Here is a 21,774-nt window from a genome sequence, read left to right as displayed (position 1 = left end):
GCCCACATACTGACTCTTGATCTCACTCAGGCACATTAACACATACAGCACAGACATGATCATGACAGGACACAGAATCCTACACTAAATGGACCTTGTACTGGTTTACCACAAGGTTGCTTCAGTTTGGATGCTTACTGACAGTCAATACCAGTGCAAGCCGCTCACTACTGGCTCACAGTGACAGCACTAACATGCTGATGTTAAAATTGCTCTTATCAATCAGTCAATCAATTTATTTATAAGCACATTTAAAAACAACAGGTTGAAAAAAATGCTGTACATAGTAAAAATGCAAAAGGTAAAAAGTAGAACAAATACACACAAAGAACAAAACAAAAACTCGAGTTTTCAGACGGGTTTTAAAGATGTCAAGTGTTGGAGAGATCCTAATTTGAAGAGGCAGACTGTTGCAAAGTTTGGGCACAGCAATCAGAAGCCCTGGGGCCTGTTCTTCGTACCGCGCTAAGTGAGTTAGCTGGATGAGATTGTTGACGATTTCGCGTGATCCTGGATCGTTCGGTTCCCCGAAGCCCATCCGGGACTTGCTGTCATAGCAACAGAGCCGTAAGCGTAAACCTGCTGGGGAGCAGGTTTACTTTATGTAAACAGGATTAGATCGCGGCCACGCAGGTATGTCCGCATCATTCATACGAAAGCAACAGCGATATTCCACCACTGTTTCACCATAAATAAATAACATCAATGTAACTAAAGATAATGCAGCACTTGATCCTTTTATTGATGTCACACAGATACATACAGGTCATTCCCTAAAAAAGGGAAATGTACTATTAACATTCTATTACATGTATGTGATTATTACAGATGTAATTCATATTTCAGAGTAGTAATTGTAAATTACTTCGTGTAATCAAGATGAGAGACCACGGCTATAAAAGCGAAGGTGGATTTGGGAAGTCTGTCGCAGTCATATCCTGTCCGTTTACGCGAGCAACCCATTGCGGAAGGTGCAAGATTGATAAGGAGAGTCCTCAGAATTCAGCATATATTGCGGGACAGGCAGGATCCTTTAGCTCAGCGCGACAGTGTGCTCATAGAGAGATATCGATTTTCCCGTGAGGGTATTATTCACTTAACCAACTTGTTGACGAGGGGGTGCAGGACCACCACCTGTCTTTTTTTTTGCTCTGCCCTTTTCTTGGTTGCTGTTATGAACAAACAAACAGAGTATTCCAGGGTCTCTTTCCAAGAGACGAAAAGCAATATAAGTGATAAATATTACCATTCTGTAGAATATTCTTATATTTCACTTTTACTTGTTCCCATGTTCTAGTGGGTCCTGTTGTGGCTCTAATGTGAAAGGGGATATAATATAACATATTATAATATAATATAATGTAATATAATATTGGATAATATGGTGTGATATGATAAATCTACCCTACCGCCTACTGGTGTTGGCCAGAGGGGCCGATGGCGCAATATGGCAGCCTGGCTTCTGTCAGTCTGCCCCAGGGCAGCTGTGGCTACAACCGTAGCTGCCTCCACCAGTGTGTGAATGTGAGAGTGAATGAATAGTGGCATTGTAAAGCGCTTTGGGTGCCTTGAAAAGCGCTATATAAATCCACTCCATTATTATTGTTATTATTGAATTACTTACGAGTTTGATTTGTCAGCAACTTTCTGCCAGCCCTCTCTCCTTGCTTTTGCAGCCTTTGCAGTGTTCCCTTGCGTTTTAATTAAACTCTGAAACTCCTGAAATCCCTCACTCAAGAGTTCTTGCTCTGCTGCCGAAAAATACCGAGCGCGCTCCTTCGACATTTTCGCCGACCAATCAAAGGGTTGCCGATCAATGTTTCTACTATCGATGCGTAGCCCCTGTTGGGCCACCCAGTGATCTCACATTACTTCATCCAGCTATACTAATCGTCAACAACAGGTGTGTTCGGAGAACCGGAATAGCGAGCTCAGAGTTAGCGCGATGATTTGGTCTTGGATGTTTCATTTGATCTTGGATGTAGTAAGTGACGTACGAAGCACAGGGCCCTGGTCTCCACTGTGTTTTAGCCAGCTTCTTGGGACAATCAGAACAATTTATCAGCTGACCGGAGCAATCTATTTGGAGTATTTTTAGTTAAAAGAGAGGTATGATGGAGCTAATCCATTTAGAGGCTTAAAACAAGCAATAAAATCTTAAAATCAATTCTATAACATACTGGAAGCCAGTGTAAACAAGCGAAGACAGGGGAAATGTGGTCGTGTTTACGTGTGCCTGTCAAGAGTCGGGCTTCAGCATTCTGAAGAAGCTGAAGACGAGAGAACAGAGCCTGGCTGATACCAAAATAAAGACTATTACAGTAGTCAAGCCTGAATGAAATGAATGCATTAATCACTTTGTTGAAGTCAGCAGATGACAAAATGTTCTTAGTTTTTGCAAGGGCCCTAAATTGGAAGAAGCTGGCTTTTACAACAGAATTCATGTGTTTCTCAAAAAAACTGCTATCAAAGAACACTCCCAGATTTTTTGCGACGGGAGTTCTGGAATTTTCCAGAGGGCCAAGGTCACCCTTAAGAGAAAAACAAGGGTCTGAAGGTCCAAATAATACAATCTCAGTTTTTTGATCATTTACATTCAAAGAATTGAATGCAAACCATGATTTAATGTCATCGAGGAAGTCTAGCAAAACTTTTAGAGAGCCTGTAGAATTCGTTTTAAGAGGAAAGTCGATTTGAAAATCATCTGCATAACAGTGAAATGAGATGGGAGCATGTAAAGGAAAAAAGGTACAGGGCCAAGGATAGATCCTTGAGGGACCCCACACGTAAGGGAGTTGGATGTGGATGTGCCACCGACCCTGACAGAAAAGCATCTGTCAGTTAAATAAGATCTAAACTATTCAAGTGCAACCATTCAAGTTCAAGTTCTTATGACATGACAGTTTACTATGTTAACATATTAGTTAGCACTAGATAACTGAGGACCTACAGTACAGGACAATCTCAATTTCTGACATAATAATGGTGACAGACTGGATGAAAAGTCAGGACAGAGACCACAGTACTTTAATATTTCACCATTATAGAGGCACTACACAAAAAGTCAAGGGGCCACTGAATCTGGACGTTATGTGTACAAAACTTCAGGTAATTAATCCAGTGGTTCAGATCAAAGTGGCCAGTCAACCAACTGACAAAGACACATACCTGGACCTTAACAGAGCAACGTCATTAGCAGACTATGACTAGCCATTCAAATATTTACAAAAAATACTTTCATATTTTCAGAGCAACTTCAAATATTTTCAGAGGATAACCAAATGACCTTCACCAAGTTGCAGAGTACAGCCCAGTTTATTCTCCTGAATGATGTAAGATAGAAATGATGCAGTAACATCATTCAGTTTGCAAGTTTGAAGTAGAAACTATAATGTTTTGCACAGGTTGAGAACTAGAAACTGGGATGAGTACCGTAAATGTCGGGCTATAAGCCGCTACTTTTTGCACAAGCTTTGAACCCTGCGGCTTTTAGTCAGGTGCGGCTTTTCTATGGATTGTCCGTGATTTTTGTCATATCGTAAGACGATTTGTTTTGTGTGTTGTACGGCACTACGTTGCCTGGCGGAAGGATCGGGGTTCAAGAGTGGTATGTTAGTCACATGTCCGTCCGCCAGGCAACGTAGTGCCGTACGAAGTAGCGCGAAAAACAAACTTCAAAGTAGCGCTACGCGTTCAGCGGGAGTCGTGGATGATGAGCGGCGATAAACTTGCAAGTTATGCCCAAAAAGCAAGTTATGCCCAACTCCACCGGTGGATTCTGACAGCGTGGAAAAGTGTGAAAACATCCACGATCACCAACGGATTTTGAAGGGCTGGACTGCTGCATGATGGAGAGGAGGACACCGCCACGGCCCTTCTGAGGGTGTTCGACTCTGACACTGACAATGAGGATTTCTTTGGTTTTGAAAGTGACAACGAAGGAGAGAAGAAGAGTGGATGACAAAGCCATCCTGAGCCTGTTTGTATCCGACACTGGAGAAGAGGACTTTGGTGGTTTTAGTGCGCAGGAAGAAGAGAAAGATGGTGGTGAATGACTGACTTTTCTTCTTGTTAAAGCTGTGTCACTGCACCTGAGCCTAAAAGGTAGTCCGAATCTATTTTTCTGGTGTGCTGTAGGCTACTGTTATGTACTACATGTGCAAATATGTACCCATAACTTGTTTTTCAAAATATTAATAAAAGTGATGTCTCCAAACAGCCATCTCTTTCCTGACAATTCCCTTTGTGCATATTCTCTTACATATGATAAGTCAACATTGAAACACCTGCGGCTTTTGGTCAGGTGCGGCTAATGTATGTACAAAACAGGATTTTCCCCTGATTTTAGCTTGTGCGGCTAATATTTAGGTGCGCTTTGTAGTCCGGGAAATACGGTAATTCCTGATTGCAGTAATCAGGCCAAAATACTTGTTCAATCAAATATAATAAATGAATCCATAAACACACACACACACACACACACACACACACTTGTTTGACTGCATCAAGCACTGAAATTTACTGTGTGCCTACATCCCCTGATAACACTGCAGTGTAAAATATGGCTTGTGCACTGGTTACAGAATACACCTCACCTCTGCATGCTGGCTTGTTTGCAAATAATGATCATAGAAAAAAGGTCGGGAAAACTGAATCTTTTGGGCCAGCTGCCAAATATGGCTACTGAATCCCATGCTGCACAGATTTGTCACTCTACTTTTTTGCAGTGATGCATTGCTACTTGTTAAAGACTCTTGGTTTTATTAAAACAAGTATTCCCAGCATCTTACAATTTGTTGGCACCACAATATTTTCTGTTTCCAGAACTTTCTGGGCTGCAAGAGAAGCGTGTTCACTTTCTATTAATTCCACTGTATTGAAATGAGCTGCAATTAAGTGCACTGACAGTTTAGCCCTTAATGAACAAAGCGGGTGAGTTTAGGAGTTAGACAGCTTCTATACTTTCAGTCTTATAACTTTCCTGTTTGATTAAGCTTATAGTTAAGGGTTGGGTCAGGTGATGTTGAATTACCCTTCATTTATGTTGCTGTAGGTTCAGGCTGCTGTCGGACTTCCTGTGATCCAGTGAGCATTTCTTTCCCATGCGCATTTTGCACTGCTGTTGCACTGATATGCTCCATTGCATGGCATTAACTTTTGTTTTCTCTCCCATATTCTGTGTTCTGTTCTCGCCTCTTTATGCTCTTCTACTTTCTTCTTGCTTGCTTGCCATCATCACCAGACCTTTAAGTAACAGGATTTCATTTGACTGTAACATTGAAGGGCTTTAATCAGTAATAATAAAATAAAATAATAAAAAATAACACTTCACTGTGATAAACTGCTAAAATTATTTGAACATAATAGTTTTTTTTCTTTTCCTTTCATACATAAAATCAAACAGTATTACCCTAATGAATGACAGTAGCTAAATATTTCAATTAAAATGACATAAGTGTGAGTACAAATATAACTTGTCAATTTGTTTTAATAATCTTATGTCAAGTGCTGCAATTAGATATATAAATGAATAAATAAGCTGACTTTTGACAGCGCTGAGTATGCTACAGTCAGTCTCAACTGTTATAAAATTAGAAAAATACAACTGTTACAACAGCAGCAGCAGATGCCACAATGTAATTAAATTATAGTAATGAACTGACAAATGTGTGCATTCCTAATTAATTTAGAGTCTCACCCATATCTGCCAAATTGTTCAGATGATTTCCCTTGGTGTAATATTGCTATTCATTTTGAAACAAATGGGTCCAGCAAGAATTTTGACAGTACAATTTGCATAAATTCATGAATGTAAATGTTCTTTCTTGGAAATCATGGATATCACGTCTTCCAGAAAAGCTACTAAAGGGCCATTGATTTGATGAACTCACAGTTCAACCTAACAGGGGGTGCATTAGGGCACACAGCATTGGCATTGCAGAACCATGATGCCATATATAATAAGGTTAACAAGATCACATAAATATGCTGGATGATTGTTCCTCATCCATGTGGCTTGTATCCTGAGCTACTTACAATTACTTTCTTACAATGCATAGCAGGGGAGTCAACACTTACATCTGCTCCCTCAAAGCCCTATAAACAGGTCAGAGCCTGTAAACAAGAAACCTGTTGCCAGGAACTGCTGAGCAATGTCCATTTTTGCTTCCTTGGGTAATCAGGATTGGAATGTGAGACCAAGCTCTTTTCAAAAGAGAGTGGACGGCCTTGATATTTGACTCAGGCCCAATCAATGCTGAAATATCAGACAGCCTGGAATATATCTATGCTGCTATGGCGATCTATCAATGACATAAAGTCCAACATTTGAGTCAAAGGTGGGATGCTTAAGATGACATCCTCGTTGTTAAGAATGGAAAGTTTCATATGACTCTTTATGACTAATACAATACTTAAGATCAAAAGTGAAACACACAATGTTGCAGAGGTTTTAATTGTTTTCATTTTAAAGTTCAAAGTGTGCATTAAACTTATGATGTGAATGTGTGACTCACTTATTTATATATTATCTTAATCAGTTATGCATACTGTAGTGGGCTCAGTTAGTATCTCTACATTTGAAAAGCAGCCTCTCTGAAGCTCACCGTTCAAGAACCAAGCTTTTTATCTGCAATGACATTCTGATTTACGGCCCGGAGCCGCTTCATTGATCATGAATGGAGGACTGACTTGATGCATTCCTTGAAATATGTCATATTATTGGAACTGCCATCACTTTAAAGCAATTCTATATCTAACTGTACATTGGCATGACATGAGAGATGGGGCAAGTGGATCTCTCAATTTTTTAAGCTTTGGGAAAGATTGATGCATATTCACCAACACAGCCAAAACTGTTATAGGACAGAAAAACAAGTTTTTTGATGCTGACAGCTACGTTTAACCCAGACACTGTTTCCTGTTCTCGTTAAATGACATCCAAACATATTTTTGAAATAACGGTCCTTAAAATTCCCGATTAACGTTCTAAGATAAACACACTAACAAAAGTGCTTCGTTACAACTATGCCCATTTATTCAACAGCTGAAGTGAAACATTTTAAAAAACACATTTTCTAAACCTAACAATGTGGTTTGGGTGTCAACAAACAATCACCCTAATACTCTGCAGTTTTATCACAGCTATTGCGAATTTGATTATTGCAAGGCCTTAATAAACAAGCCAATTAAAATGCTTTACAGAAAATAAAAACATTAGCAGTTTTATCTAATAAAACAAGTTTCTACACATTGTATTAGAAATACAAGAACCCTTTAGGCCAACTAAGAAAATGTTTAAAGATAAAATTTGGCTATTAGTCGCATGAAAGAAAACAATACATATGCAATCATTAATACAGCTTTAAGTATTCAGTTATATATATATAAAAAACATGAGTTTGTTGTGTGCATGTTACCACAGTCATAATGTCTATACAACAATAATTTTAATAATAATGCATATCAACACAAGCCAATAATAATCATCATGTCTTCCAGTCAACCGGTTTCTCTCATCTTTTCTGATTTGCAACAAATAAAATGCAGAAAAGATGATGAGGGATCAAAAGAAAAGTCGACATCTTGTCGATAACAATGAGCAAGTTAATATTGCAAAACTTTGTCTATTTTTGACTCTACAGTCTCAACAGTTAAGTAGGTGAGACAGCTTTCTTTATTTTGGAGCAAATAACTTCTCAAGAACTCATAAAAACTTGATTTTTACCCTAACCCTAACCCGACTATAGGCACTCAATAATCCTTATAATGATATTCTTAGACGCAGTGCTTTCTGTGTGAATTCAGTGTTTGTTCAGATTTTTCTGAATCTCAGACTGGCTAAAGCATCGTTGTCATCCCTTGAACAAAAAGTTAGAAATCGATTCTCTTTAGGAATTAGAGCTGGCAGTGGTGTGATTTAGTAGAATAAAACCTAAGAGGTGTTTTTTTTGTCAATCTGCCACCACAATGACCCAGCCAGCCTCCAGGTGGTGAAACAAGAGATGTTACTGGATGTGAGGAGTCTGACTAGGGTAGCCAGTTTAAGCGCACTGGATTGAGCAAGTGAGTCAAAGGCTAGCAGAGGGGCCTGGGTTCAAATCTGCCCTCAGGCCATTAAGTGCATGCCTTCTTCCTGGTCTTTCTCTTAGCTACCCTGTCGTCCTTCCATTGTCAAAAAGTAAATAAATCAATAATAAATAAAAGCTAAACAAAAAAAAGTCTGAATAATTAGAAAAGGCAAATTGCATAAAATGCTTTATCCAACAAGTAGGATTCTGGTCATCTTATATATAAAAAAAAAAAAAAAAACAGATTAGCCTAAGCGGTCATCTTTCTATTGTTGCACAACACTGCACACTCTGCTTTTCAGATTGTATTGCTTGCTCCAAACATGAAACATGAATGGCCAATCATTTTAATGTCTGTTCAAACTGATGTGAGGATTAAACTAATCCTTGATCTCATTATATGTGTTTGAAAATGAATGACGAATCCTCTATATCTAATCAAAAGATGAATGTGAATTACCAGCTGACAAACACAAATATATCCAATAATACAGGCAGCACATATTTATGCTAAAGAGCATACTTAACTAAGTTTAAGGAGAAACAACCTATGCTAGTTCCCACACATATCTATAATATGTGTGGGATATAATGATATAATTCCACCAAAACCTTTGGATATTACTGTATATACAATGAATAACTAAAACCATGATTCCTTTTTGCTGATAATAAGCAAAACCATTCAAAAGAGTCAAGGCTGCTATTAACAGGGCTGAAGAACAATGCACCCACAGATACTTTCATTTGCTCCAAAAGCTCCCAAATCTTGTATTGCTCCAAGGACAAGCACTATGTTAATGCAGTGTTAAGTCATGAAGACGAAGAATTACAACGATATTTTTATTCTGACAATAACAAACGGTAAAGACAAACCAGTATGTAAACCAGCTCCCAGTTAAATCCTGGAGCCCAAGAGAAAAGCACAAACGGGCTGATGGTGTGCATGGACAATCGGTGCAGAGCCAACAGCAGGGACTAGTGAGTGCAGACTTTACCGATCATAATTTCTCAGGGGTACTGTTCCCATTGTTCCCAAATGACACATTCTGCTGACCCTGACTGTGTGATATTGGGTTTTTTTGTGCTGTATTGAGATGTGACAAAACAACAACAACAAACAAAAACAAAAAAAACATTATCATAACGCAACATCATTGGCCAGTTAGCTAAATATGTTATAGCTAAGACAATTCAAACGAATCAGCCACAAGCTATAAAAACACCCATGAATAAAAGCACACATTACAGATGAACTAGCAGGAGCTGACAGCACCCAGAGAGGAACAGAGAAATACCCAAATACAAGTGCTACACAGTTCAGGTTGGTCAGGAGTCACTGGAACATGGTTGGTTATAGCAGCTGAAGCTTTAGTTGAAACTTAAAACACGTGTTCCAGTAACTGTTTCAGCAAAATATCATTTATATAATAACGAAATATTCCATGTATGTGGAATCAACCTGACATGTTTTCTGCATTTCCTTTCTGCAAATGATGCCATTAACAATGCTGGGTAACATTGTTAACGCTGCAGCTTTAAAAAAAAAAAAAAAAAACACACAAAAAAAAAAAAACACTTCTATTCTCCCGTGAGTTCTACATCTAAAAAGATAAAAGTAGGTTGAAAAGCTTATTTATATATGTAAACCGCCTGGACAGAATGTCTAAACAATTTTCACACTTATTTGTTGACCAGGTTTTTCTGTGGCGCTGCTTATGTAGAGGCCAAACTTTTATAGATTTAAGTTTCCAGGCTGCCTGTGTGCACAATACAGTGTGGAAAATAATCATTCTGCTCTATAGTCTCTTCATGTATAGGCTACTACTGTGGGATTCCCTTAGAGAGATGTGAATAATAAAAAAACCCCCACATATTCCATGATGACACTATTAATCTAAGGTGACAATCCCATCATATTCTTGGGAAAACCAGCTGAATAATGTAGTGAGGGATGTATGCTAACATCAGCCAGCCTCGGGACTGATAAAACAGACTTTTTTTTTTCTGCTGCCTTAAAAAAAAATGTAGTGAGAGAAAACAAAATTGTTTGGGTGAGTTAAGTATGGAACGTTTAATTAACATGTTGTGATTTTCCCTGATCGTGCATAAAGTAAACACATTATCTTAGATTAGGCAATTTGACTCAGGGATTATTTGCATCTCAGAGGCTGAGCATTTTTCATTGATATTTAAAACCCCAAAGAATTCAAGTATTTTCATGCAAATAATAACACAGTGCAGCACACAAAAAAATGAATGGCCTGCTTCTATGGTGTAATGAGGATAAGCACAAAGCGATTTACAACAAGAACAGATGTAATTATGCTGACCGTTTATCTCAACAATATACTGTAATTGGTGTCTTTATTTGCACATCAAACACTAAAACATGTACTCCACTTCTGAACAAAAAAATAAAAAATAGAATTATCACACACACTAGTCTAATTAGATGCAAGTAGACAGTGAGGTACAGGCTGTTGCAGGCCACTGTCAATCTGATTAACAAAGACTTTCGGTGCCTGGAAAGCAGAGAGTTTATAATAAATTGAACCAAATTAAAAACAGCTTGTTAGGCACAAAATATACAGAAATATATAAATGTATTACTGAGGTATTCATTGTGTCCTGCATGGAGTGTGTAAGTGAGGCTCACTGAATGCCCTCCCCTCCCCTCCTGTTTTGCTCTCTAATCCACAAGGAACAGGTGTTGTGCACTAATCCGGGCCTTTTAGCTACGCTCTAATTATATGTTGATGACCTAGCAATCATGACAACTGGCCGTGATCATAGAACTGAGACCAATCTTTGTTTGTGTCTGTGTATGTGTACACGTCTAACACAGAACGGGGAACATAGCCTTTATATTGAATCCTTAATCAAACATCTACAGAAAATCATTTTCAAAAATACATAAATGTTCACAGACTATAACGTTACTACAACAAGCTATATGCACTCATTTCACTAATGCCCACATGCATGTGAACAGAAGCCAGCAGGACTCCTTTTGTTTGAGCAACAGATGTACAGATGTACAGGCCTTAGTTTGTCCAGATGTTTCCTCTTCTGTACCACCACCATGTTTGATTGACATGTTTGCTGTGACGTAAGGTTTACATCAGATATAACAGAGCTCAAAAAAATTCCGCTTTTGTCTCTTTAGTCCACAGAATATTTTCACAAAGGTTTTTTTGATCATCAAGATATTTTCTGGCAAATTTGAGATGAGTCCTCGAGACTCCCTTGATGAGTCGTCTTGTACTGTTGCTGTATTTTTCCTAGGAAGTTCACTGTGATTCACTGGACTCCCAAAGCCTGAGAATTGGACTTTCCAGACTGACTGACGTCAATAACTTTGCTTCTCACATGTACTTGAGTTGCTTTAGATCGTGGCATGATATATCCTTTGTTGAAATCTTTTATCTTTTACTGTTTCTCTGCACAGGTAGGTTTGGATAGCTTTGTCATCATTTAAAAACTGCATTTTCTATTTACTCAGTCACCTTTGTGTAATATTAAAATGTATTTGTATAAGACAAATATACAAAAGAGAAGACAGAAATCAGGAGGAAAATGCTTTTTTCTGCACCCTTGAATCTGGTGAATTTCAAAACTAAGAAAAGGTTAAATTCTTATCAGTCTTTTAGGTTTGAACTTCTCTGTTCTGAAATGTACTGCTAAGCCAGATGGTTTGCAGTCTTTAGCTATGTGTTCTACGGTAGGTTCTACTAGACTCAGGTAATATACTGTAAAATCTGTCAATAATCTCTCATCGCTTTGTGCCTGTTTTTCGTAGGTATAGAATGGATTTCACAGCAGTAGTATGGTAGTGCATATATTCCTTTATAATGAAAAAAGGTGGAATAACAAGTATTTGACTACATAAATGAGCCTTTATGCCCAACTAAGTGTGCGTGGAATATAAAATAAAACTGAAGTTGTTAAAGTCAGGAGAAAACTGATTTAATAAAAGCATGCTCTGCACAACAACAATCATAATGCTATTATGAAAAGCACATTATAATCTTATTTGTTTGCTTTTTTCATCGTATTTGTGAATTTAATGACAGCCCCTGCCAAAATATAGCACCATTCTGCATCTGAATAGCAGTAGTTTGATATATCTTCTTGTCACTTAAGTGATGAAACCATAAGTAACTCTTTTTTGTTTTCCATTTATTTCCACGTTGAAATGCAAACATAACAATTATATTTCCAGAGTACTGATCTCAAAGGCAGCTCCAGCATTGCAGGGACAGTTTCAGTTCAGGGCAATAGTGGAACGCAGGATCTCATCTTTCTCTTGGGATCAATAAGTTTTCAACACACTTGGAGCAAGACTTACAAATTATACCTGTGCTATTTGTACAGGGTGGTACTGAAAGTCCCACACATCAATTTGCTCCCTTCCAGACAGCTACTATTGTTTGAGTCCAGTCACATTCAGGACTAAAAGGTGTTTGAAGATTCGTCTTAGTGAAGCAAAAGAAAGTGTTACATGCCTGGGGGTGTTTCACCAGACACCTACCCCACTGTTGGGCAAACCTTGGACGAATGTTACTGCCTTCCAGGTGCAATTAATTGAATAAAATTACATTTTTTTTCAGCTACAACCAAATGTGGCTCAATTTTAATTGAAAAAACTGATCCCTAATCTGAAGTACACGTTTAATTCCCAGCCAGTGCAAGCATCTTTAGTCACTGTGTCATAAAAAGAAAAAGAAAAGAAATAAGTCGACATAAAGAAAGGGAAAGCCTTGAAACAGACCAACTATGCAACATGTTGATATAAAGGAATGAAGCAACTTGAGAGGATGATTGAACTAATGACAACCCTGGTGGAGACACACAGTCTGAGGGATTGAGTTCACTTTAAGGAGAGAAATTAATGAGTCCTTGGTGGCTGAGAAAAACACACACGTACGCTGGATCTCATTAATCGTTTAAACATAACACATTTAACACTTACTAAAAAATGCCTACAAGCCCTTTGAATACCAGATAACCAGAATACTCCTGGTATTTTACACACGTGGAAACCCTTCACCACTCAGCACTCACTGAAGTAGTCATCACGGATGAGCTGAGAGACCTTTAAAAAGACATTCAGCAATGACACATATTGTGTTTGCCATTTGTTCAGCTCTCTCAAATCTTTTAATTCCATGTCAAGGTTACGCTGTGCTAGTTATCGTGGGTCTTAAAACCCAACACACCAATGAAGCAGCGAGGGGAAGGACTTGACAACAAACCAGAGAAAACAGCTGAAGTGCTCCACAAGTTTTAAGTGACTCACTCATCTTCATACAGACTCTAGTGCTGTATTCACTCAATGTGATGCAAGTTCAGAGACAAGCGTGAAGAAGCGGAGGAAGGAACATTTTATGAATTGTCTTATTAAAATAACATGAACCTCATGAAACTAAAGAAAGTTAGTTATTCAGTTTGCATGGCATTATATATTATATTGTTAACAGTTTGTTAATAAGACGGCCTTGTCATAACAATAAGTGTAAGTCAAGGTATATCTCAGTGGCTACAAATTTAAGCTAGACCTCTCCCCAGGATTTGCAATACACTCACCACAATGCAAGCCCCTTGGCCCTCTGGGTCAGAACATAATATTTTTTTTCTTTTAAATATAATTAGAGTAGAAATAAAGAGGTTAAAAAAAGTGTATCTATAACAACAAAAAGTGAAAGAAAACCAGGCAATTTTTTAGACTTAATAACATCTACATGTAGTTGATCAGCTAATATTAGTACTCTTTGTATTGAATAATTACAGTAGGTTAGCTCATTCAGCAACATATACAGACAAAATTAACCATAACTTGGTGTTTTCCCAGCAACATATGGTGTCTATCCCAATATACTAGGAAGTAAACGCCCCAGTCTCTCTCTCTCTCTTAACAGTATGGCAGCACAGAAGTAATAGTGCCAGATGCACCTGTGGAATTTCTCTGTCATTTAGTGTATCCTAACCCTCATCCTGTCAACTGGCTAATTCAGTTTGTTCCCAATTATGTCACCGTTTTAAATTTTGCCTTCATTGGTCCTATGCGGGCGGCACGGTGGTTAGCACTGTTGCCGCACAGCAAGAAGGTCCTGAGTTCAATTCCACCATCAGGCCGGGGTCTTTCTGTGTGGAGTTTGCATGTTCTCCCCGTGTCTGCGTGGGTTCCCTCCGGGTACTCCGGCTTCCTCCCACCGTCCAAAGACATGCAGTTTGTGGGGATAGGTTAATTGGATAATCCAAATTGCCACTAGGTGTGAATGTGAGTGTGAATGGTTGTCTGTCCCTGTGTTTTAGCCCTGCGACAGACTGGCGACCTGTCCAGGGTGCACCCTGCCTCTCGCCCTATGACAGCTGGGATTGGCTCCAGCACCCCCCGCGACCCTGAAAAGGATAAGCAGTAGTGAATGGATGGATGGTCCTATGCAAAAAATATTTTGGCGTCCCACGGGACGAAAAAAACAAAAATAAAACCAAAAATAAAAGGAAATATATATATGCAATTACTGTTTACCAAAACCTTTTGGGTCAAACATTAAATTATACAGTATCAATGAAAATAAGATAACAGTATCAATGACACTTCATTCATTCATGTTGAAGGGAAAAGCCTCTGTTATCATCTACATGGGCAAATTCCCAGACTGGAACATTAGAGACATCGCTGTTTTTACCTGAAAGAGTGGAGACATTTCCAGATTGTGCCACACATGAAACGGGAACTAGAGTTCCTACACCTCAAGCCCCAATCCAAGCAGCAATAACCCTCCTGGGAGTGAGGAAAACACTATCTGCTGATGTGACTGCCCAATGATCGGCCGGAAAATCTACTCCAAAAAGATGTTACCTTTGGTCCCGAAAACAAAGGTGGGAGGTAGAAACTGTTTGCTTCTCCTGTCACATTACAACATGCCGTGAGCATAGCACGTATAGTGCATATAGTGTGTCTGTAGCTTTTTGTTGCTTTTTGTTGTTTCAGGTAAAGGCAAGTCACATTGTCAGGCACAAGTCAGACTCATTCTTATTGGGTGCCAGTCTCCACCAGGGCTGCCCTTTGTCAAAGATTCTAGTCATAATATTTATGGACAGAATTTTTAGGTGCCGCCTAAAAATGTGACGATGTCAAATTTGAGGATCTCAGAATCTCATCTCTGCTTTTTGCAGCTTGTACTGGGATGGTGTCTGGAATAAGAATTAGCAACTCCAAGGTTGAGGCCATGGTTCTCAGCCAGGTCAGGTCGGGAACAAGTTGCTGCCCCAGGTGAAGGAGTATGTTGGGGTGCTGTTCATGAGTGAGGGAAGAATGGAGGTTAAAGACATATTGGAGCAGCGTCTGCTGTAATATGGACACTGTACGCTGTCTGTTGTGGTGAATACACAGCTGGACGTGAAAGTGAAGGTGTCTAGTTACAGGTCTAGCTTTGTACTTACTCTCTCCTATGACCACGAGCTGTGGGCAGTGACCAGAATAATAAGACTGAAGATACAAGTGGCAGAAATAAACTTCCTCCAAAATGTATTGGGCTCTCCTTCAGACAGCGTGAGGAGCATGGTCGTTCAGGAGTTCTGGGCATGTCCTGGAGGAGGCCCCAGGGATGACCCAGCACATGCTGGAGAGATTATATCTCTGCACTGGTTGATTTTGTGCTCATTTTAGCTATCTTAGAATGGGGTGAAATTCAATTCAATGAATTGAAGCACCAAATCACAACAACAGTTGCTTCAAGGCAGTTTATATTGCAAGGTAAAGAACCTGCGATATTACAGACGATTGCTGATTTCATCATAAAAATATGTTTAACTTGAAATTACTGAAAAATTAAGCGATGCCAAAAATCAAACACCAGTAAATAAGCTTTTAAGTAATAGCGTGGAGCATAGTTTATATATATAGGTATAGATTTTCTTTTGACAAAATATGCAAATTAACAATAACTTGCAATAAAAAATAAATAAAAGTCTTTACATGACAACCAAATAAGTAACAACTTGAAGTATCTGTGGAGGATTTTTACTTTGATTGTGTTAGTGCCTGTCAGCACTGATCAAAATGCAACTACTTATCACAGTTCAGACTGGATCTACCTTAGCAGCACACTGCATTTCATTTTGCTAGATTGACTTCCCTTTATGAAAGCCCTTCAGTAACACTCATTTATGATTTCCTAAACTACGTAAACTGCTCGATAAACAGGGGGGTTAACGGGATATTCACACGCTTCAGGCAACAGTTGATACAAATCGCGAATTTACAGAGCCAAGTTCAGAGAGAGCATACTTATTTATGGATACTCCGATTCCTCGCTGCTGTTGCAGGAAGCTCTCTCTCTACTCGATTCTTTTCTCTCTCCACATATGCAGCTGCCCCTAAACAATGAGATAGAAATCTCTCCAATCTGATTAAATGCTTTTGGATTAAGCTCATGGGCTGAATAAGCAAAGGAGCCTATAGAAAACAAGCTTTGTCTTCCCAATTGTGATCGACTCATGGAGTGAGTGAGACTTTATGTGTCGCGCCTGGCACCTGTCAGTGGATCTGCAGAAGCAACAGCTCAGATAAATTAAACATGTTATGCTTCATTTGAGCAACTGTGCTGCTATCCGCTCCTGATTTCTCTCCTTTTTCTAAAATAAGAACCTCCAAGAACAAAAAGGAAAGAAAAAAAAAAAAAAGCAAACCGAAATGAAAAAGGACAAGAAAATGTACTTCTTTCACAACGTCCATACCAAGTACTATCCTCTTAGCTGAGTCAAATATAAATCTTCACAGACAATCAATAAATGAACAACTCCTGATACAGCGCTTTGACAGTTGCAAATGTTATTATGTTTCTGAGCAGCACACCTCCTCCACGGGGAACCGTATACTTTTTTTGGCTCTTCTGCCTCAGATCAAATTTGTTCTTCTGAGAAGGCAGGGGGAAGAGGATTATATATTTATTTGTTTGTCTATCTTTTCTGACCCTGACCAAACAAAGCCAGACAGAAGAGTGATTATGTTGTTTGCTTTCCCATTCACACACATGAATGAATGTAAAGGCAAATGCTCCGAAGAGATGGGATCTTATTATGTGCCATTTGTATGGTTTCTGTGTGACAGAAGAGAAGAAATGAAACACATTTAGATGGATAATTGCTTTGGTCAATAACGGCAGGTTTCCTGTTTTACATTCCATTATGGTGAGGATGGGCTCTGCCTGTTTCATCACAGAGAGATAAATAAAAGGATGGTGGAGCCAGAAGAGACCCATATCCCAGGTAAATGAGAGCTTTATGAGGAAGATTAGTGCAAATCCCTCACACAGTGCATAGGCACATGTGGGGCGAGAGAGGCTTTCGGATACAGGCTTGGCTACCTCCATCTCACAAATTCCCCCAGCAATCGATCAAAGCCCCAAATCACAGCTGCATACACACACACACACACACACACACACACACACACACACACACACACACAGGAAGGAGTAGGTGAGACACTATGACGGCCTGAATTGTTTTTTTATTGCGCTGATGAATAGGTGACCTGATCTGACACAGAGACAGTCATTTGTACTCTCGGGATACAAATATTCACATAATGTGCATGCATTTATGAACATATGATTCCTCTCTGTAAGATACACAGGCAACAAAAAACAAACAAAAACAGTGCCCAGAGTGCATACAGTGTACTCTGTAAGTGGAGCATCTGTGAAATTGTATTTTGACTGTATAAATAAGCTCTGGATGCCATCTGTACTGAGAGCTGCTCATTAAACTCTGTTAACCTGCAGTACTAATATCTGCAGGGAGAGATGAGTGAGACAAAGACACACCTGCTCCATTTAGGGAAAAGCATTTCTCATTCCCTCAGTGAACATATAGCACCTCCCAAGTAACAGTTATCACATGCAGGCACATATTTACATGTAAAGACATACTCATCATGAGCAAAATCCAGACGGCAAACACTCACAAAAAACAGAGACTGCTATAACGTAGAAACAGTTAACGGAGAGGCCAGAGAGAAGATGAAGGGAGAAAAGAAGGGGAGGAGCTGAACAGTTTCACCTGACCCACTCAAACGCTGCATGTCTGATCTATGGTTCAGTGATTTGTGTACTGCTGAAGCACAGCTATACAAAATACAACCTGTGCAGGGAGCAGACAACTCATTAATGGAGCCCCACATCACGTCTGTATGCCAAACACCATCTGTATTCATTCAGATGCACACACACAGGCATATTTCTGATTCACCCTGGGAGAACAGTAGCAAAGTACACATCGAAAACGCAGGGAACCGATCTTTAATTTAAAGCACAATAAAAATTATGACATCTTAGACATAACATCTCTTATAACCAACTATCAGTATCAAGTGCCATCAACTGTGGCTGTAGCTCATGTGGTAGAGCAGGCCACCTACTAACTGGAAAGTTGGCAGTTCGATCCCAGTCTGCTCCAGTCTACGTGCCAAATGTCCTTGGGAAAGCTACTAACCCTGCGTATGAATGCGTGTGTGAATTTTAGATAGGAAGTGCTTGGGTCAATGTACAAGTTGTGTAAAGCACTGCTCAGCAGCAGTGCTCAGATTAAGTAGAAAAGCACTATATAAGAACCATTTACCATAAACTACAAGTCCACACTAGATGAAAAATTATATTATAATAAAAGCACTTTGGCATAGAAAATAGTGCTTGAGTGTATGACTGGCTGAATGAGGCTTATTTAGCTTGCGCTATATAAGTACCAATCTATGTATTCATGACAAAAAACACTCTGTACCAAATCCCAACAGTGCAATACACAACGTTTAAGTGCAGTAGCAATTACCATACATTGGAATACATTGTGACGTGGGAATACAGACAGAAACATAGGCGTGAAACTGGCACGTACCATTTGGGCTCTCCTCGTCAACAGTGACTATGGTTGCAGGGGGACCAGGCCGGGACAGCTTACACTCTGCGTATGCAAGAAAAAAAAATTAAAAACTATGTCTGCATATGATATTCATTTAATTCTGGTTACATCACCAGAATGACACAATGATAAAGAACAATAGTGAACACCTAAAGCAGAGATAGCAGTCTTACCAAACTGGGAATATAATCATTTCATATATACACTGCTCAAAAGAACAAACAAACAAAAAAAACATTCAAGGAACACTTAATCAGTTTAATTTACTTCATCATCACCAGTGTGTGAATGTGTGTATGAATGGGTGGATGACTGGATGTGTAAAGCGCTTTGGGGTCCTTAGGGACTAGTAAAGCGCTATACAAATACAGGCCATTTACCATCATCAACTCAATCAGTTAACTTAATCAGTTAAGTAGCAGAGGGGGTTGTTAATCAGTTTCAGCAGCTTTAGTGTTAATGGCATTAACAACAGGTGCACTAGAGGTGCAACAATGAGACAAACCCCAAAATGGGAATGGTTTTAAAGGGGGAGGCATTTTCCCCTCCTCATCTTTTAACTGTATTTTAACTAATTTTCAATTTGGCTAGGGTCAGTGTCACTACTGTTAGCATGAGGCAATACCTGGACCCTATAGAGGTTGCACAGGTAGTCCAACTCCAACAAGAGATTCTAAGAGACAGGAGAGGTGGACAGGCCCTAGAAGGTCCTTAACCCTTCTGCATGACCAGTATCTGCTCCTTTGCAGAGGATGAGCACTACAAAATTAGCACTCCAGCAGGCCACTGGTATGAATCTCTCTGAGGGCCTCACATCCTCTAGTGAGCGCTGTGCTCAAACCCTGCAGTTCTATATAGAATAGGGGGACATGTTTAAGTTAATCCAATTAAATTTTGACAGAACACCATTTTTTTCACTTTGATTTTCGAGGTCTCTTTGAATTTAGCCCTGTGAGGTTGATCAGTTTCATGACAGCACACATTACCCAGTGCATATCAGTACAGATATCCAGCATGATTTGTTTTGCCTACTGTAATTTGATGTGTTTTCAAAGTGTTCCTTTAACTTTTTTTGAGCAGTGTATTATATTTTCAAATAATGTCTAAAGATTTAGATTTCATGAAGAAAAATAAATGCTGAAATTACAGTGGTATCATCACTCCTAGTGACAGCAATACATTTACATGTACAGTAGTCACAGTAGTAATCATAAATAAAGTGCTCATATATGGTATGTCACAGAATTATGCTAAAATTGCAAATTAATTGATAAAAAAAAAACCCTGACACTGTTCATATTTCGCAGCTGTAAGGAAATGAATGTCAACATTTTCTCTCAGTGTCACACAGATGCTGTCATGCTGATGTATCATTTTACAACAGGTGGCATCAATGACTGCTGCCACAGAACCATCAGCAGCAATGGACTGTGCGATAGTGACACCAGACAAGCAGGGTGGTGAAAGCATGTGGCAACATCATAAGCAGAGCACTGACGAGAATGGCTTCACAGATGGAGGTCACAGCAGCTAGATGGTACGAGCACATGGGACACAGGTAATGGCAGCTTGACAGACAACAGCAGATGGGGCAGCAGGAGAGGTGGAGACAGGAGAAAGGAAAACGTCTAGCCCAGATGAATAGGTGCTGCAAGGCAACGCTCTCCACAGCCAATGTAAGGAAAGTTCAGGATTAAATGTCATTCATAGAAGAGGTAGAGAGAAATGGCAAAAAGGGAGAATATGGGAATGTTAAAATACAAAAGGAAAACAGACAACAGATGATTGCCCTCTTACCCTCATAGTGCCAGTCTGAAGGAGGTTAGAAATAGAAGAAATAGAAAAAAATATCATCATAAAATAGGAAGAGATATTAGAAAACAGGGCTGAAGAGAGGCAGTTTAATGGAATATAAACTCAAGAGACCTCTCAAAATTGTGGGTATTAGCAAACCCCACACAGTTTTTGGAGAAATGGCCAGTCGATCTATTCTTTCTGCCAGCAGCTGACTGTTTTGAGAAATGTTGTATGCAGGAAAAATGAAATCAAGTTAAAGTATAAATTCTGTGCTTGTGAAAGAGAAAAAGAAGGTCAGCAGAAGCCTTTTACTAGTTACTCAAAACATCTTTCTATCCTTCTTTTAAATGGCCTCCATCTTGTTATTCATTGAATCTGAAGCAGCTTGCTTTCAGGTGGTGTCGTCTGACATTACATGTAATCAGAGATGGAAATAATGACACCACATCAACAGTCAGCACTCTAATGTTTCACACCCACCTTCTGCTTGACTTCAGTTGTGCAACTATGCACCTGTTGCCAGGATAGTTTTCTTATTAAATATGCATACCCATGAGCCTTTACTAATGTCGTATTTGAAAGTGCACATTAATCAGTGATAAAAACCTGAATGTGATGTTGTTGCATTTTTAAACTGTAGATACACACAATAATTAGCAATTAAATAGCAATGAAAACCTGAGGCTAGAAGAGGGGATATTTTATGCAAATAACCGCATTTTCAGTTTCTTGTGCTCTCTAATCTAAATTTTATTAACGTTTTATCTGGGGCTAGAATTTGCATCCATGTAAAACATCTTTGCTTTGGTCCTTTACTGTCAAAGTGAAGATCTATTGTCAGTAAGAGACACTATGTTAAAAGGCATAGACTACATTTTCTAATCTAAAATTCCTCACAGTTATTAAACCATCCCGATGTTGCACAGCTAATTCACGAGATGTACTGACGAGTAAATTTTAAAGTTCCATGAGTTTATAG

The 21,774-nt window shown here is 39.1% G+C and overlaps 1 protein-coding gene across 1 annotated transcript in view; it reads right to left on the bottom strand.

The window, feature by feature from the left end:
- Positions 1-21,774, bottom strand: part of LOC308388051 (protocadherin-15-like) — a 219,534-nt gene that overhangs the window by 120,090 nt on the left and 77,670 nt on the right. Inside the window, exons 3-4 of the mRNA XM_080868525.1 lie at positions 20,796-20,810; positions 18,975-19,040 (exon numbers count right to left, since the gene is read on the bottom strand). Of these exons, the coding sequence (XP_080724651.1) occupies positions 18,975-19,040; positions 20,796-20,810 (81 nt within the window). The remainder of the gene's footprint in view (positions 1-18,974; positions 19,041-20,795; positions 20,811-21,774) is intronic.

This window comes from Rhamphochromis sp. 'chilingali', assembly GCF_963969265.1.
Source record: "Rhamphochromis sp. 'chilingali' genome assembly, chromosome: 20".
Classification (NCBI taxonomy): Eukaryota; Metazoa; Chordata; class Actinopteri; order Cichliformes; family Cichlidae; genus Rhamphochromis; species Rhamphochromis sp. 'chilingali'.
The sequence above is the reverse complement of the archived record's forward strand: the minus strand, read 5'-3'. Positions and strand labels throughout refer to the sequence as shown.